The 14,628-nt window shown below is 41.5% G+C and overlaps 1 protein-coding gene across 1 annotated transcript in view; it reads right to left on the reverse strand.

The window, feature by feature from the left end:
* Positions 1-14,628, reverse strand: part of KCNK1 (potassium two pore domain channel subfamily K member 1) — a 34,697-nt gene that overhangs the window by 3,808 nt on the left and 16,261 nt on the right. The window contains exon 2 of the mRNA XM_048047219.2: positions 1,553-1,948. Coding sequence (XP_047903176.1) covers positions 1,553-1,948 — 396 coding nt within the window. The remainder of the gene's footprint in view (positions 1-1,552; positions 1,949-14,628) is intronic.

A 14,628-nucleotide genomic window follows, 5' to 3' on the forward strand; every position in this document is an offset into this window, starting at 1 on the left:
CTAAGTCAATTAAAAAGCATCTATAAATTTGCACCGAGAAATTTTAATTAGCTCTGAAACACAGTCCAGCTAATTAACGCTTGATTTAGGGAGACCTGTGTTTTCCTTGAAAAGCCTGTAGCAATCATTCAGCATTTTCAGATCTGAACTCCAGAACTGTTATTGAAGAAAATTTAGGTGCAGAAAGAGAAAATATTTTATACATCCTGTTTGGTTTCATGAATTGTTCACATGAAAGAAGAAAGAATAATTCAAAAGTTATGAGTGTAGATTATTTAACTTCTACAGTTTTAAAATACATCACTGCCTACTTTTTCCTTTTAGAATTTCCTTCAATCTATTTCGTAAACATTCTATAGCTTGAAATTGAAAATTTATCTCTGTCCAGAAAAGGAAACTTTGGCTTTTCAGGTGGGGGAGTGGGGAGAGGGAAAGGATTTGATCCAACATATTCTTTTATGGTTTTGAGCTTTCAGAATTTTGACGAGGCCTTTATTATGCATGACTTCCACTCTTCACTTCATCATTTAGCATCCCCAAATCAACTCTGCGAATCAGCAGGGTAATCATTAAAATCTGCTGGTAAGATAAACAGGATGGGGAGAGGAAGAAGCCTGCAATGACCATGAGCCTGGAGGAGACTGAGGAGAACAAAATAAAGTGCTCTTTTGGCTAGTTCAAGGCCTTGCTTCAAGGAATGCAAATTCAAGGCACAATTTTTCTTCAGGTAAAACATAAAAACAAGTTAATGGACACTTTGCCTATATTATTGCTGGGTCACATACAGGAGCACAGACAGAGACATACCTGACATGAAAGGTTTGTTTTGTCTGTTTAGATCTTTTAATGAGTGCTTCTGCTGATCCAGGACTGTGTATACTGATGTCGTATCAGAAAATATATTCATTCAGAATGTTAACACACAGATAATTTTCTCAGCTGTACTCCTTGATCAAACCACTGATCTCTGTGCCTCTCTTCTGTGTCAAACATAGTTAAACTACTTAAATTTAACTTTCACGGTCTTGCTTTGTTATCACCTCAGTCTACTTGTCTCTGTTTGACAGCTCGTATGTCCCAATGCCAGCTTCAGCTACCTTCTGTTACAACCAGAGTAAGAAACTTAGCTCTTCTGCCCATTTCTCACTGCTCCTTGATTCACCTCTGTCCGTCTGTCATCTCACCTTACGAGTTGACCTTAGGTTACATGAACCAACTCCTGACTCTGTGATGTGCTGTGAAACCTTAGCCTGATATGCTCCTGACCATCTCTGTAACAGTAATGTGAGCAGTTTTTGCTATTATTAGTAGGAGAGAAGTAGCTATGGTTTAGCACAATGGAATTCTGTTTTCAGCTTTTCCTTTCTTAACTAAGAAACTGACCTTATTTAAAACATTCCTCTTTACGCAGTTACCTACAATGCTAGCAGTTACCCCAGTTTGCTAGCTGATGGCTCAAAGCAATCACCACCCCTGGAATGGATAGGGGAAGCCTATTTTTAAATTATTTTAAATAAAACCCTCTCATTTAATTGGTTAGTTTGACACTTACATGTAATTCCAATTTTATACAGCTCTCGGAATTTTTGATTGTAGCCTTCTCCCGGCACATAGTCTCCTAGGCCAATGGTGCTCAGGGAAATGAAACAAAAGTAAAAAGATTCCAAAAAATTCCAGTCATCTTCCAGAACAGAAAATATTGCTGCTGGGATAAAGAAAAAGCACGAGACAGTGATGAACCCAAGGACTACAGCATGGATGATTGCAACGATCTGCTTGGAGAAGCCCCAGCGAATGTGGAAGTATATTACAGGCCGCCTGGTGACATAAACAATGATGCGCTGCACCACTGCTGTCAGGAAAAGCAGCGTAAATGGGATCCCGATGACTGAGTAGATGATGCAGAAGGCCTTTCCTCCATCAGACAAAGGCACTGTGTGTCCATAACCTGAAACAAAGCAGAGGGAAGACATAGACTGAGATAAATCTGGGACCCTCGTGTACCTATTTGATATTGACTATATTGCACAAGATAAAGAACTGCTTTGCTAGTGCTAAATCTGAATTCTGCTGTTCTTGATAAATGCTATTCAAAGAAGGTCTGCTTTAAGCAAGCAAATAGAGCCTAAGTACTGGCAATAAAGAATTAAAAATCCAAAAATATTTTTGTATTTCAGAATTGTGAACATAATTGTATTCATGCTTATTTTGGTGAAGAATGCAATGACTACTCGGGAGCAGGGAGCCTGTGGCAGGAAATCTGAGTTTTAATCTGGGTTTTCCTCCTGACCTTTTTAAGTTTTACAAAGTGATGCAACCTTTTCTTTTACCCACCTTATCTACTGGGACAATCTATACTTCAGGAAAGTGTTCCTATATCTACTTTGTAGTAAAACACTCTGAGACCTTCTGTGAAATGCATTTAAATTGCACTTAAAAACATTTAAATCAGCATTCCACACTGTGCACTTCCATATTCCCAGGAGGCGTTTAGATGATAACCCATCAAACACCTAAAAGCAGAACAAATATTTTCACAGCCAAACTCCAGGATCCAACCATTGCGGTTGGATTTTTGCCTAGTCATTTGCGTACCAGAAATATCAAGTGATCTGTTTCAACTGCAGGAATGCATCCACTGTTTTACAAGCTGATCGCGGCCAGCAACCTCAATTCCACAAACGTGTGCAATTACACTTGTATACAGCTCAAGCAGCTATGCTGCCAAAGCACACTCTGCCAGACAGCCTGGCTTTAAGTGTGAATCATGGGTGCAGAAAAGAGCAGTAAAGCCAGCATAAACCAGGAATGCTTTCTTCTGTTTGGCAGCCAAGAAAAATTTGTTTTTATTGCAGCAAGGAAGGGGAAATCTCTTGAAATCTTGTTTGTAGTTGCAGCTCTTTACCCTGATATTCCAAGCAAGTGCAGACAGGCCCTAGTAATTCTGCAGCCTCAAGTCTGCTAGCTCATTCAGGTTACGTTAGTGCTGTACATGAGGCATTTTACAGAGCTCCTGCAACTAGGTGCCTTGAGAAAGCCTGGCAGAACTCAATGCAACTGGGCTATGCCGCTGTTGATTTCTGAACTCACCCAGTCTGCCCAGCACAGCACTGGAGCAGGCAGACGTTCCCTGAGGGCTCTTGGGGGCCTTCTGCCTTCTCCCCTGTGAAACCAACTGTTCATGGAATCATAGAACCGTTACGGTTGGAAGAGACCTTCAAGATCATCTGGTCCAACCACCGCCCTACCACCAATGTCACCCACTAAACCATGTCCCTAAGCACCACGCCCAACCTGTCCTTGAACACCCCCAGGGACGGTGACCCCAACACCTCCCTGGGCAACCCGTTCCAGTGCCTGACTGCTCTTTCTGAGAAGAAATGTCTCCTCATGGCCAACCTGAACCTCCCCTGGCGCAACTTGAGGCCATTCCCTCTAGTCCTATCACTAGTTATCTGCAAGAAGAGGTCGACCACCAGCTCCCCACACCTTCCTTTCAGGTAGCTGTAGAGAGCAATACCCCTCTTATATGAACACCAGATATTTCTCCTCTAGATTAGTGAATTTAATAGTAGAAGTATTGCTCTTTTAAGTTTTCCAGCAGAGTAAGAAAAAGAATATTTTTTTTTAAGACACAGAGATGCTTCCAGACAATGAAAGAAGGGCAAGATATTGTATCATTCCAACACACAAAATCATACCAGAAGAAATTTATGACATGTAGTTTCTCCACACTAGCTAACTTGATATGAGTCTTCAATTGTATTTGAATTTTAATGACTATCAAAAATTCATCTACGTTCAGTCTTCTGAACCCCTGAAAATCATAATGGCTTTTGTCTTGTTCACCTTCTGATTGCTTTATGTGTTTTGAGATGAGAGAACGGAACCACACAGAGCATGTCAGATGCAGCTGAACCAGATTTAGAAAGTGGCAAAGAACACTTCCAACACTTCCCACTTTCTGATCTACTCCGCCCTAGTAATACCGGACATCTGACTGGTGCTTCTGACTACGAGTGAGCACTGAGATGACATCTTCTTGGCCCTGTCTATCAGAACAGTAGGGCCTTGCCCCTCAGAGGTATCCAGGTATTCATCTGTGCAGATCCCATCACTTCGTATGTGTAACTATGATGCTGTTTGCTGTGTACATCACTTAACATTTTATCCCACTCATTTTCAAGTGATATTTTATGGCCCAGCTGCCCTGTGGTTCTTACAGCTTTGTTTTTCTGAAAATATTTTGTGACAAGAAGCCATCTCCAAGTTTCAAGGAAGGGAAAGGTGTGTTTGAGTTGATCGTAGCATATCTGAAACTGACTCATGTGATACAAACATGAAAACAGCAACTGCAATGCTTTATCACATCAAGGGGTCTTCACTAAAGCAGCACTAGAGATGTGTTACTTGATTAAGACATAGGGCCGACCTCATCTGGTCTAATCTACCTCATTCTCTACATCCACGCTTAAGAATGAATTCACACTGAAAGAAGAACAGGGAAAGGTCACTGAAACAACCAGAGGAATAGAAACTTTTCCACGAGTGAAAGATAAAAGTGGTTGGCTTTCTTGACACAGCTGAATGGAGGCTGAAAAGTGATATACTATCTCCCTATTAATGCATCAGCAGACAAGTGCTACCAAGGGAAAAGAAATGTTTCAGATGAAGAATAATATTGCCACACAAACAAATAGTTTTGATGTAGCCATAACTAAATTTAATCTAGGAATTAGAAAAAAGGTTTCTAACCTTCAGAGAAGAGTTTTGCAACAGCCACGCACATACAATACCGGGGAAAGAACACAGCTATGTTTAGGATGGAGCCTTGGTTATTCATCATAACCAAATTATGATGAAGCTTGGTAACTTTATGGATGGTGTTATACCATGAAGCTATACATGACAAGCAGAAATTGAGCTTGCAGATCTACAAAATCCCTTATAAGCTCCAGGTTCTTATAATTAATGTACGCTTGAACTGTACAATTAATCCAAGTTTTTACTAATTTGAACCCCAAAATTTGTATCATGCATAGAAAAAAATAAAAATTAAAAAATCCCTGATGCATTTGTCAGTTCTTTAGGCACAGGGCAGGTTGACGGTAATTTAACCCCAGCCTCTGTGCTGACCCAAGCACTGATCAGCTCATTTCTCACTGAGGAGTGGTTCTGGTGCTGTTACCTCTCTATCACTTCTCTCATAACTCCTGAAGGACAGGCAAATCATCTCTCCAGGTGCTACACAGTATGCACCCAGATTCAAAGGAAAGTGTAAAATCAAAGATGTTGCTACAGGAAAGTTTGCAACAAGATTCGGTTAAGTTGGGTGCTCAGACCAGCCTCTTGACTAACCCTTACCAAAATTTTCTCAGTTCACAGAATTAGCTGAGATGCGTGAAGCAGATGCTACCTTCCAAGGTCTGCTCTGCCATATCACATAAAGGTTAGAAAGGGGACTGTGTATCCCTCAGCTGTTAACTGTTACAGGAAGCATAGCAATGCTGAATGCTGATAGCTTCAGACCAAGGAAAGACTATACACTCCCCTCAGCCAGCCACAGTAAGAATATGACATCTTCCAGCAGCAACAGAAGAGTGATCAACATGTGCTTGCTCCTCAGGATCCAGAGTCAGTGGTTGGGAATAATTACACTGAAAATCTTGAGTTAAAACAGTCACAATTTATGAGGCTGTAGCAGGTAGGGAGGAACATGGCCCATATTTTTTTCCAGTATGAAACTGCTTACTGACTTATTCCTAGCAATCCCTGTATGCTTTAGCCATCGCTGTACAAAAGTCATTAAAAAACGAAGAGCCTACAGCCATATATTAAAACACAAGAAATTACAGATCCGAGGAAGGAGACAACACTCCATGTCTGCCTTCAGCCATTTGCACTTGATTGCCTCCCATCTCTGCTCCTGCATCTGTTTGTTGCTTCCTTGCACTGCAGCCTCTTCAGGGAAATGGCTTTCTGTGATCCCTCCATAAAGTGCCTAGCGTACGCTGGTTCTACATTAACAATAGATAATACAACGTATGGCAGTGTGCCTTTTTCAGCAGAACTACCATGCTCAGAAGCATTACAATTGCAATCCTGAGACATTATTTTTGTTATGAGAACAGGATGCTCACAAAAAGGGAACTATTTATATTCTGCTTATTAAAATGAATACATCTCTTTAATCTATCAGAGAGGAGTTGAATAGACTTGCTATGGGTGACTAGAATTAAATTGTCCACGTAGCATCTCCACAGCATTTCATAATTACTGATTATAAAGACAGACGAGATTTACAGTGTGCTATATCTTCATGTGTATAATCTGAACATCACACCACAATCACCTGTTTAAGAGCACTGACCTTTGAAAAACCAAACCTTCAGACAAACTGCCCAAGTGCGGAAGAAAAATGACACCAGAGATAAAAACATATTATTCATGCATAATCCTTTCTGTTGTCTATTCATAGATTAGAGGTACCATTCCTTCAAGAAGCTCACAAACTAGCTCATACAAGACCAGCAGGATTTACCACATTTAATAAGATCAACAGTTCATCTAGCTCAGCATCTTGACACAGACTGGTATTTGATTGTTCATACAAAGAGCAAAACCTTACAGGACATGCATAGCTGGGCTTCAGTTCTGCTAACACAAGAGGATTATTTTTTTCCCTAAAAGTCATTTACTCTCTTATGACTCAGAAGACTTCAAAACTGTTAGAAGTTTACATAAATATACAAAATATTTGTATCTCTTCTGATGTAATTTTGAATGTCCCCATAATCCACAAAGGTGCTTAGTTTTAAAAGTTATTTAAAATTCTTAAATCTCTTTATATTGATCTTGGTGCAGGGAATTATACAGGTCAATTATGCGTTCAATAAACTATTTACTTTGACATTTGCTGTCTTTCAAGTTAGTCTTTTGTTCTTGTATCTTTCTAAAAAGGCTTGGTCATGACTTTTCTACACTTTTCATTGGTTTATATCCCTCTTGTGCGAGCTCCTCTTTTAGTTATTTTCCTCTTCTGTCTTCTCTATATCTAATTGTTTCTGTCACATCACTTTGCAAAGAGATACTCAGATCATCCTATTCCAGGTAAGAAATATTTTCTCCCTCCATCTTGATATGCCACGACATTTTGTTTGTTTTGCAGAGCCCCTACATAGCTCACAAGACCATCCAACTCCTAGCAGACTATGTCAAACCCAGCATCTTGTACAACCATTCCATAATACTCTTCCACCCTGTGTTAGCCTGGTACTTGTTGGCACTGTGTGTTTTAACTTTCATCTTCCTCAGTTACTGCCTTTGACCAAGCTAAGTAGTTCTGTATCATCATGATTGCTTTGTCTCCTCATAGTTCAGTCCCTCCTGGAGCTCATTAAGTAATCGGACTTCCTTTTGTTAAGGAACAGCAGCCCTCAGAAAGCTTCCCCTGGCCAGCCTCTCCCAGGCTATGGTGATGAAGCTCAGGTGTGTGTGCAGGCTGCAGGACTGTCCCTTTCCCTTGCCCCTGTTAGACCCATGGGCACTGGCTGCCCATTATCGCTCTCATGAGAACGAGGCCAGCCCAGAGATCCCAGCCCACACCGCTAAAGCTCACGCCTCTCCCTTCATGACCTAATCAGTTAACACCAGCTAATGGGTTTGTGTTGTCTGTCTGCTGCTGCCAGGTGGTGTTCTCCTTCTTCCCACCGTGTGTTTTGCCAAGCCACTGCTCCTTCAGGTCCCCCTACCCAAGGTGACCCATTGCAACGCCACCAGCCCCACGTGGCAGCACCGAGCTCCTCAGGGCGGGGAGTGGGCCGTCCTCGGCACGTCCAGGTGGCAGAGTCATAACACCCAACCCAAACTTGGTGGCACAACACTACACACACACTCATCCCTTTGCTGGTCTGAGTCAGTATCCCTGAAGAGAAGTCAGCCCTTTCAAGTCTGCTCACAATCTCCAAACGCCCCAACAGATGAAGGGAATTATGTGCTACATATTAAAGTCATGTAAAAGCCTTTTTCATTCATCTCAAGCATAACGTGACTCACTGGAATATGACGATGATGGAGGCCAGTGATTACATTTACGTAATTTCTACACAGTTGTTTTTATAAACCTTTGACATTTTCCATGTGTTAAACAGTGAAATACATCCTTCTTCGTAACTGGGCTATAATCCTCCAAGATAAAAGGGAAATGTCAGCTAATGGGAGATCCATGTGGCAGAGAGATCACATAGAAGTTTCAAGTACTTTTTCTGCTGCAAGGAGGAACATAGCAGTAACCAGTGATCAGAAACTTGCCCTACAGAATTCATATCAACAGCACGATTAAAGTAGCTGATTAGGAATTTTATGTAAAGTCAAGCAGTTGACTGGGCCATAAATTAGCAGGCAAAAGTCATCTACTACACAGAATGAAAGCAATTCCAAAGACACGCTACATTATGCAGTATATCTCTACATGGCAATGAATCTGCTGAGAACCAAGTTGTCTTTCAGGGAAGGTATTTTGACTTCTCTATTTCTATCAGGTGTGCATTGGGAAGGACACGAGTGACTAACTTCAGTTAACTACCTGCCTATCTGCCATCTCTAACATTTTAGCACACCATTGCGTGTAAGCCTCTCTTCCCTGTATCACAGGTGGGAAGAAGAATTCAAAAGACTTATAAAAGACATGAAAGTTGGTCCATAGCTAAAAATGTGCAAATCAGTAGTGCTGTGCTGCTACAAAGGACTTTTCAGAACTTTTAGTCAGGTTTGAGATACAGCAAAGCCATTAAAACAAGACATTTAAAACAGTTTTATGTGAAAAAGCAGGAGTGAAAATTAAAGAGGTTGCCAACACCATTTCACTAAACAAACCTGAGAACTCTGATTTCCAGCCAGGCTGAGACAAGCTACCCTACATGGCTGAAAAGAGAAGGGGAGAAAAAAACCCCTATGATGGGCATTTTTAAGCAGAGAAAATCCATCTGGATGTCACATTTTGCTGCCTCCTCATTTGAGCCATTAATGGAACTGGTTTTGTGTGCACTGGAAGAAGGAGGAGGAAGATGCGCAGTAAACTGTGTTAATTAAACCATCTGCATGGAAAAAATGAGGGAAAGTGAGAAGGAAATTTGTTTGAAACCTAGTTAATTTCACTAATTAAAGCGTACAATGCTGTCCTCAAACAGCTGCATCAGCGTAATTAGGGAGGTGATGAAGGGTGTGGCAGAAACCTCTTAAACCAGTTTTGCCACGAAGGAAAGCAGTCATTATGTCCATCCTCACACAGCATCAGGAGAGGCGATTTAAACCTCCAGCCAAAGTGATTAGATTCAGTGCTATTCCAGCTCCCTCCAATGATGCAGCCCTCAAACCTTGCTAGAATAAAAGTGATAAAAGAGTATTTAAACAATTAAATTAATGTTGAGGATTACTTCTTCTTCACAATGATTTCTCACCTTATCTCTTCTCAAAATAGCAAATCCTGTTTTGCCAATTTCTAGTTACAATTTCAGCGTGATATTACAGGGGTGTGTCAAGGGACTTCTTCCAAAACAAAAAGAGAATCCAACATACTGACCTGCATGTACCTACTGTGCGTACACAATTTCAGTTCCTTCTGAGACTACTTTTTGCTGCCATCAGTCATCAGTGCCCAAGACTGCTAATTCCTCACAACCAGCGTCCTGCCAGCTGAGTTTGGAGTTAGCTCAGAAAGAACTGCTTCATATAATAACCTCGCTAATGTCAGCTGCTGCACCAAGAAAGAACTGAACACCGTCAGTTTTGTAACTAGATTGATTGTATGAGTAATTTGGATGGCTGTCAGGAACATCTGAACCCAAGATATCAACCCAATAGCACGTATATACAGGCATCAATTTTCAAAGGTAGCTTCGAAACCAACTTCTACCAGAACAGCTGTACACCAAAACATTTATAGCTTGCAAATCATGTAGTCTATCACATCTGTTCCTACACAGGAAACAATATTTTTACCCATCCAAAGAATGAAACGGAGCTAGAAACTCTATCCACAGATGCTGGGAAAAGGGGAGGCTGATGAATAAAGCTGTGGAAAATGTTTGAAGAAGAGCAAGAGATACTCCCCACACTATTTAGGGGAGCAGCTCGCTTTACAATTTTTTATATTTGGAATTGTTTAAACCAATTTGCTCCAAACCTAGCAAACCACTCAGGTTTAATTCCCATCCTGAGTGATGTGACATGCATCACCCTAAATACCCAGAGTGACAGAGGTTATGGCTACATATTCAGACTTAAGGTATCCACTTAAGGTATCAGAAAGCATGACAAAAAAAAAAAGTATGACAAAAAAAGAAGTTTCTTATGCCAAGAGCAAAAGGAGTAATGATTCCAGGTGTTTTTTTTTTTTTTTGTTTTGTTTTTTCTGTTTATATTCTTAGCCCCTTGAAAAGTTATCCCTTTTCCTGCAATAAGCCCCACGCCGGTCCCCATGCCTTCTCTGGGAATCCCACATGTAGAGTCTAGTCTGCACGAGCTCCTATTGACCTGGATATATGGATAGGATAGCAATTCTGGTGGGAAATCACTTTACATAAAATAAATATTTACCAGTATATATTCTTATCAATCATTTTATACTTACTGTACTACCAAAACAAAATAAAAAGTTTTTTTTGCCCCAGAAGCTTACAACTTCAGTACAAAATACAAGTCAGACAGTAAATATGAACTGAAGGGTGGAAGGAGAAAGAGAGTGAAATGCTACTGGGCACCGAGAGACAACAGAATCAATACACTACCTGCATCATCACTATTAAACTGCCTCTTTGGTTGTTTGTTTTTCTTCCTCCCCTTTTTAAAATAGCAATCACCAAAGAGAAAATGTTTAAAGAGCACATTGAAAGGAAAAAACAAATCATGGAGATTGCCATTAAAAGTGGCTGCACAGGAGAGAAAACCAACAGCGTGCACATGCTACAATTCCCTTTCGAAGAAATACTTTTACGTTCCCAGTCACAAATTCAGCCTCACATTTTTTCATATGTTCTCACAGGATCACAGAAGGGTTGAGGCTGTCAGGGCCCTCTGGAGCCCACCTGGCCCAACCCCTGCCCCAGCAGGGACACCCAGGGCAGGCTGCCCAGCCCCACGTCCAGGCGGCTTTTGGAGATCTCCCAGGAGGAAACCCCACAGCCTCTCTGGGCAGCCTGTGCCAGGGCTCTGTTACCCCCACAGCACAGAAGTGCTGCCTGGTGGTCGGGTGGACCCCCCTGTGCTCCAGTTTGTGCCCACTGCCTCTTGTCCTAGCACTGGGTGCCACTGAAAGGAGCCTGGCTCCGTCATCTTTGCAGCCTCCCTTCAGATGTTCACACACACACTGGGGCGACCCCTCCGAGCCTGCTCTTCTCCAGGCTGAGCAGTCCCAGCCCTCTCAGCCTTCTCTCATGGGAGAGGTTCTCCCACCCCTCCATCATCTTTGCAGCCCCACGTCCCTCTTGCACTGGGGAGCCCAGACCTGGAGCCAGCACTCCCCAGTGCTGAGCAGAGGGGAAGGATCACTTCCCTTGGCCCGCTGGCAACGCTCCCCCTAATGCAGCCCAAGGCACCATCAGCTTTCTTTGCTCCGAGGGCACCCTGCTGGCTCACCTGTGGCCATTAATTATGCAAGGAAAATTGAGAGTGCATTAGGGCTTTTCACTTGAGTTTACCAACGGACATCAAATTGATACATACATTGTGCATCTAGTTATTTATTTTTAGCTATAGAAAAAATGCAGTACCATCTGCTTATAATGATAACTCGTGTCTTTTTGTGCGTGCACGTGCTATTCTAAGTCCACTTACAAGTTTCTAGAGTGATACACTCTCAGCTTCTGCAGCCTTGCAGCCCTGGAAACTCCCAAATTCCAAAGATGATTTTGTAATTCCAAAATTCTGTCAGTGAAATCCTTGCATTATTCATGTTAATCAGTAATCCATTTCTTGTCCAAGGCACGTATAAAGAATATTCTTCTTCTTTTGAGTGAGGAAACACGTTAAGAGGGTTGTTGTCTTGGTTCCTCCCTAGCTGCCAAAGCAGGCTAATTCTATTCTAGGAGAAATTTCTGTACCCTGTATGATATCAAGGTTGCTGTACATTTCTATATATAGGAAGAAGACGGGAAAAGTGAAAGTTGTGTCCTGGGCATGTCTTTACAATTCCTTTTTTTTCCCCTCCTGTATCAATTATGTACAAGAGGAACTGTTGCCACTTTGAACATTAAGAACAACTGACAATAAAGCACAAACAACCTTTAATTTTCTGTCTCCAAATTCTGACATTTTCATATGAATTATTATTAATCTTTTTTATTAATCTTTTTTCATAGAGATGAAAATTTAGAAATTATTTTCAAACTAGAAAAAAAAATGTACATTCTTGAAGACTGATGAAAACAGCATCACCATGCACCATCTGTGAGTTCGCTACTCTCATAATCCACAAACACTGACATAAGAACACGTGTTAAAAACATTTTTCAATTAAATTCAAGTGACAAAACAAAGCAGTACAAGTACCCTGTTATCATTTCAATGCCTGAGAGAAGAACTGAAGCCAATGCAGGGAGAGAGATCGAAAATTTTTGTTCATGGATGGTAATTTTCTATTAAAAATGTGATAATTTTGACACCCTTCACTCTCTACAGAGCCAGTAGGAGAAAAAGTGCCATGATGAAACAAATGCTTCTGTTTGATTTGTCAACAAAACGAGTCCTTTAAAATAGGAAAATAGTTTGGCTGAAACAGGAGCTGAGGTCTTATTCTAAAAATTTCATCTCAATTTTATGAAAAAAGCTGTATTTGATCATATTACTTAAGGGATCAAGTATCTGCCAGTTTCTGCCCAGAACCAATTATTTTCACTACTGGAATGTAAAGTATAGCAATGGAAGAAAGAAATGGAGGAGGGGAGTAAGAATTGTATAGCCACTTTGTTTATATTATACATCTACACTTATTGTGCTAGAGTGGAACAGTTAGTTGCATGGAGCTAAGGTCATCATTGTAAGTGAGGGTTTAACTTCAGATTTGCTCTACTTTGTTCACAAAGACTGGATGTATATTAACAGGTGAGGTGCACTTTGCTGCTCTCCAAGACTGCTTCCTTCAGCTTTGTTCAATCAAACAGGAGCCCACTTTGCATGCTACAAGACTGGACCACAGTATGAACCACAAGTGGGAATGATCTGTGGAGTTGCTGTGGCACTGCATGCCTGACCTGAACCAAGACACTACTGCAGATGCACCGACTTGGGACCAAGAAATCGGGCAGACCTCAGCTTCTTTTGGAGTCTGAAACTGAATTTAACAGCACTTCTCTAGCATCACCTCCTGCATTCATGTTCTGCAGGGCCCTGCCAGAGCATCTTAAGAGTATAGCTCCCTATACAGAAAGCTTTTCCTCTTCTGATGGGCTCCAGGTTTTTGTATGAAGACCTTCACTTTTCTAAAGTAAAGTTTCTGAATTGCCATCACGACTCAAACACAGCAATGCAAGATGAGTGATGACAATATTAACACCGTGAGGCTACCGGAACCACAGCTCACTCAAGAACATACAAGGACTTTCCATAAACTGAAGGGAAACTAGACAGAACTGAGGATCAACCCGGAGGAGTGCTTATACTTTCCTAATTCTAACACAATATTCTACACTACTTTCCACCACAAGGTTCACTCCATGTCTCACTCATCACACCATGTAACCTGATGCAAAGATTACAGCTGGATGGGCAAACTGGAAGGCTAGCAAGGAGTAACATTTGATAATTTACAGTGACTGCTGTTTTAGCCAGTTATTACCTATAGTTTCTATTTAAAGTAGTGAAAAAACCTTACAACTGCACAGCAGTGATGGTAATGCTGAACCCATTCACACACCAGTGGTTCTAAGGAATTGGTCGGTACTGATGCTTCTTGGTAAAAGGCTGCACTGTACTAGAGCCACACAAACAGCAGATCCACTGCACGGGAACCAAATTCAGCCAAAAGATAAAGTAGAGAACTCGGTCCCTCCCACACGTCAGATGATTATTAGTGAGGGGTCCTCGCAATAACATCTCTTCTCAACCAGAGTCAGAGAGAAATACAGCTCAAAAGGTAATAACTAAGTGAAAAACAATAGCATTCTTTCATGCCACAGCCAGACACTGATCTCCCTAATCCTGCCTGGATACATTACATGTGAGTGCAGCATACATTAGCAGCCCAAGGGAACTGTTAGACCTTTCTTGCACAGCCTACGTGAAAGCACATGTTGCTCACCACCAGAAAGGGACCTACTGTGTGTGAGACAAAGGTGGCAGGACTCCAGGTGAGGCACATACTCCATTTCCAGGGCTATTAAACATGCCTGTAGAAAGGACACGTGGTCTGTAGGACAAGCTTGGGCTCCCCAGGCATTCAGCTGGCAGACCTTTCCCACTTACCCTGTGTGAACAGTAAACCAGATTTTTTAAACCCTACTGCCCCACTGTAAGCTACACAGTACCTACAAAACTGTTTGTTGTGGACCTTTTTGTTATGACAAGCTAAACCTTAAACCTGCCATGAGGTTTGTGTGGGCTGGACCTGTGTTCTCTCAGAGTTCTGGTAGCTTC

This window comes from Anser cygnoides, chromosome 3, assembly GCF_040182565.1.
Source record: "Anser cygnoides isolate HZ-2024a breed goose chromosome 3, Taihu_goose_T2T_genome, whole genome shotgun sequence".
NCBI lineage: Eukaryota > Metazoa > Chordata > Aves > Anseriformes > Anatidae > Anser > Anser cygnoides.